Source organism: Nyctereutes procyonoides, unplaced genomic scaffold (assembly GCF_905146905.1).
Source record: "Nyctereutes procyonoides isolate TBG_1078 unplaced genomic scaffold, NYPRO_anot_genome, whole genome shotgun sequence".
Classification (NCBI taxonomy): Eukaryota; Metazoa; Chordata; class Mammalia; order Carnivora; family Canidae; genus Nyctereutes; species Nyctereutes procyonoides.
This window is the reverse complement of record NW_026575142.1, coordinates 50780633-50784578: the sequence shown is the minus strand read 5'-3', so window position 1 is coordinate 50784578 and position 3946 is coordinate 50780633. Positions and strand designations below refer to the sequence as shown.

At 54.7% G+C, this 3946-nt stretch overlaps 1 protein-coding gene across 1 annotated transcript; it reads right to left on the bottom strand.

Annotated features, from left to right (window-relative positions):
- Nucleotides 1-1040: 1040 nt before the first annotated feature.
- RTP1 (receptor transporter protein 1) lies at nucleotides 1041-3544 on the bottom strand. The gene is made up of 2 exons (XM_055307645.1): nucleotides 3273-3544; nucleotides 1041-1560 (listed from the first exon to the last, which is right to left on the bottom strand). The coding sequence occupies exons 1-2, from the start codon at nucleotides 3542-3544 to the stop codon at nucleotides 1041-1043; spliced, it is 792 nt and encodes a 263-aa protein (XP_055163620.1).
- Between the last annotated feature and the right edge of the window lie 402 nt (nucleotides 3545-3946).

The following is a 3946-nucleotide window of genomic DNA, read 5'->3' as shown; positions in this document are numbered from 1 at the left end:
AGCAGATGGCTAATGAGAGAAAGCCTATGCATGGCCAGTGTGGGAAAACGTCTCAAGTAGAGTTTCAGCAAGGAGCCCAGGAGCCCAGGCTCCTGCCCCTACATCATGGCCATCAGAACAGCTAAGAATCAAGCAGGCTGGGTCCCTGAACTCTGCAGACCCTTCATTATAATGGAGAATCATATATTTGTTCGTTTCCTAAGGATTTTGTGCTTTGTATCTAACACTCTACCTTCTAAACTTCCCCTAAGTTATCTGTCTGTTCATATGCAATGGATGGGAAGCCTAGCTCTATGGGACTTCTCCCCGAGTGAAGGCAGGTCTCAGAATCCATCCTGAGTGGAGGGCGGCTCGAAGCTGGGGATCTGGGAAACAGAAGCAAGGGACCCTGTGTACCCAGCAGCAAAAGGAGAGCCTCGGGCCTCCACCTCTCTCTCCAAAAGGAACTCTGCTATGTGCATGAAGGCCCAGCTGTGGATGAGGTGTCTACACTAGGCACGGGCTAATTTAACGCAGCAGCCTCAGATGTGGGAGCTAATGAGGGGCAGGGGTAGGGAGTTAACAAGAAAGCAAGAATGAGCTCATTCCTGTGGAAAGGCTTTTTGCGACCACCAAGCCCTGTAGTTTTCAATTTTTTTTTTTTAAAGCAGTTGAACCTATTTGCATCCACAACTCTTAAATGAAACTCCAAGATGGAACTGTTCTGATTAAGGCAAGAGGAGGAAGTAGGAGCTGGGAATGGGCCCTTCCGCCGGGATGGGAAACCTGCTCACTCAGCCTACCTTCCAAATCCAAAAGTGCCTGAGGCACCTATGCAGACGTTTGGGGGGCCCTGGCTTTCGCTGGGAAGACCAACGATCCAAGCCAAACCCTTAATTTTACAGATGGTAAAGATGGGTGGTTTGTCCAGGATCCCCACGTTGTCAGTGGTGGCACCCGCACTAGAATTTAACCCCACTCCCAACCCAGGTCCTTCATGCCCCCCTCCTCCCAGCTGCCCCCCCCCCAGGCCGTGGGCCCCAAGAGTTCCCGAGGGGCTCTCAGACGGCGCTGCGGAAGGAGAACTGCAGGTAGATGATCAGCAGCAAGACCGTGGCCCAGAACAAGCACCAGGGGATGGAGCAGAAGTTGCAGCCAGAGCCGGCCTCGGCCTGCGGCTTGGCGGGGCTGGGCGCCCGGGAGAAGGTGTAGGTGGAGGCCTCCTCTTCCAGCAGCTTCTCGCTGGGCTTCCAGTGCACGATGCCCTCCTGGCAGGCCTCGCAGAACTCGCCGCGGTGGCGCCGCGCGTCCTGGCGGCCGGCCACGTGGATGCGGTACTGGCCGCCGCGCTCCCCGTAGCACTGCTCGCGCAGGCTGGTGATGAGGTTGTCCACCAGGCCCTCGATGTTCTCCTCCAGCATGCTCGACTCGTCCAGCCGCGCCGTGCCGCACTCGTAGCACAGCTGCTTGAACACGCGCATGCGCACCGAGCCCGCCCGCTGCGCGCGGTCCAGGTACATGTGGAAGAGGATGACCACGTGCGGCGACTGCCAGGTGTGCCAGCACCAGGAGCAGTGGAACCTGCGGGAGGGGCGGAGGCAAGAGGAAGGGACCGGGTGGAGATGGTGCAAACAGCCTCGGAAAGGCGGGGTCGGGTGCTTACGGGCGTCCTGAGCTCTCCCGGGGCGCCTGGCCGCTGTGCGCCTTCGCACCACGCCGGCGCGTCAAGGTGCACCCGGCACCCACCTCACCTGGGCTCTGCAGAGGCCTCAGCTTCCTCCAAACCAGTGCCCTCGGGCCTCGCCTTCAGGGCTTTGGCTCTGGGCATATTTCCCCATCTGCAAAATGTTCGCGGGGCACTAAATGAGTCCTTCCTGCTCAGACCTCCTTGAGGTCCCACAGCGCAGTTGGCCCGAACATTTGGGAAATGCGCCATCCATCCACACATCTTTCCTGCTAACGCTGACTGTGAGCAGGATAGACCCAAATCAGGAGAAAAATGACACTGTTAGTACTTCCCAGCCTCCAAATCAGTGCCCGACTTGATGCTTCCCAAGGCCTAGAATTGGAGGCAGTCTCTGGCCAGAGTGGGTGAGTGAGGTCAGCGGGGGACCACGTGTCACCTACGTGACTGGAGATGCCACAAGCCTTCCAGGTATCCAAGAAGCTCGGGGGCCCTGCCAGCAAATGCCCAGCTCTTGGTACCCCTCCCATCAACCAGGTTAGGGGCTTCATGTCCTCATTCTCTTCTCTTCTACTTACATCCTTTGAGGACTATTTTCCCTCCCTGAGATTGGACTATAAAACGTGCATTGGGGAATGTCAGAACTGGAGAGACCTTGGAAGTCACCTAATGAATGTTTTCTTTTACTCTCAGGCACAGAGAATGAGAAAATGATCCATGTACACACAGCTAGAGTCAGAGCCAGTACCCAGCACATACCAGGTGCCCAATAGATGTTTCTTGAATGGAATGGATCAAACCGGGGCGGGAAGGAAGGCCTTGCTTCTGACCCCCACACTGCCCCACAGAGCCTCCCCATCTCCTGTCCCAAAGGGAAGTCTTTACATAACAGGCCCACGGACAAGAATGCTGGAAAATCATCTCAGATATTGTACATCCGAATCACTGAGAGACAGGCTGAAATGCAGGTTCTGATTCTGTAGGTCTAGAATGGGGCTGGAGATTCTGCATCTTTCACAAGTTCTAGGTGATGCCGATGCTGCTGGTCCATGACCCACAAGGCAAGGACCTAGACCAACCCCTCCTTTTGCAAATGGGATAAGTGAGGTTCAAGAAGGAAACTGAATTGCTCAAGCTCTATGGCACTAATAGTAGAGCCAGTTTCTAGCACACCTCATGTGTTTAGTACTTTATATTAAGTCAGGCTGAATTAAATAGATTGACATTGAACTATCCCAGGACCAGAGCACAGAATTCAACCCCTGTTGACCTTGAGTGCCCCACCTTCTCTTGGTTTTCAACCATTTTAAGTTGTTAAAATCTGAAAAGATGTAAAATGTCAGAGTTTACAACTAATAAATATATCCCACCTCTTTGTCAGAAGCAGAAACTAAGATTCAGAGAGGGAAAGTTACCCAGGAGTTCAGTGGAAGAACTGGAATCAAACTCAGGTGTCCCATCTCCCAGGTAAGGACCCTTTCTCTGCCTCCCAGGCTACGCCAGCCCAGCAGTGAGACTGACCCTAAGCACCTGGGGTCTCCATACCTCTTCTCTTCTTGGAAGGTGCCCCAGAGCTGCCTGCAGGGCCCCTACTTACTGGGCTACTCACCTGCCAGAGGCATGCAATTCCAGGTACTGCTTCCAGCCAGGGGCCAGGACATTGTGTTTGAGGTTGGGATCTATGATGAGGTCCCAGCTGTCGGCCGGCTTGGCCTCCTCCATCTTCTCATAGAAGACTTTCTTCCATTCACCTGTGGTCACGCTTTTACACATGGTCTCGTCAGTGGCGAGGGAGGGCAAGCTCCACCTGAGCGAGAATACAGGGAGAGAGGGCAGGTGCAGGGTAGGGCAGCGCAGTCTCCACGGTCTAAAAATCCTCATCGACAGGACAAGGAGGAAGCAGGACCCAGCTCCCTCCTTTGTCCGCAGTGGAACCTGTTTCCACAGCAACCAGGCAGGGCGCCAAGAGACAGAGTGCGGGGAGGAGGGAGTCTCCAAAGGGGTGTTTCGGGGCCCTGAACCGAGGCTGTGGAGGCAGGGTTTGTGGCTAAGTGACCTGAGACAGGTGGGGGGCTTGAAAAAAGCCTGAGCTTCAGACCATCTCACTCTGGCCTGCGAAGGGCGCACAGAAGGAGGACCCAGGAGCTGGCTCAGCTTCACCTTGCTGCCCCTGGAGGCATCATCAGCATCTGGCTGCTATGGTAACCATGATGCCTTAGGGAGCCAAAGAGACATAAGGGATGGGAAAATGCGGACCTGTTAATAGATGCAGCAATAATAATA

Coding starts and splice junctions, on each gene's coding strand:
- RTP1 (XM_055307645.1), bottom strand. CDS start 3,544: ATGAGGATTTTTAGACCGTGGAGACTGCGCTGCCCTACCCTGCACCTG. Junction 1,561..3,272: donor GAATTGCATGCCTCTGGCAG/GTGAGTAGCCCA, acceptor CCCCTCCCGCAG/GTTCCACTGCTCCTGGTGCT.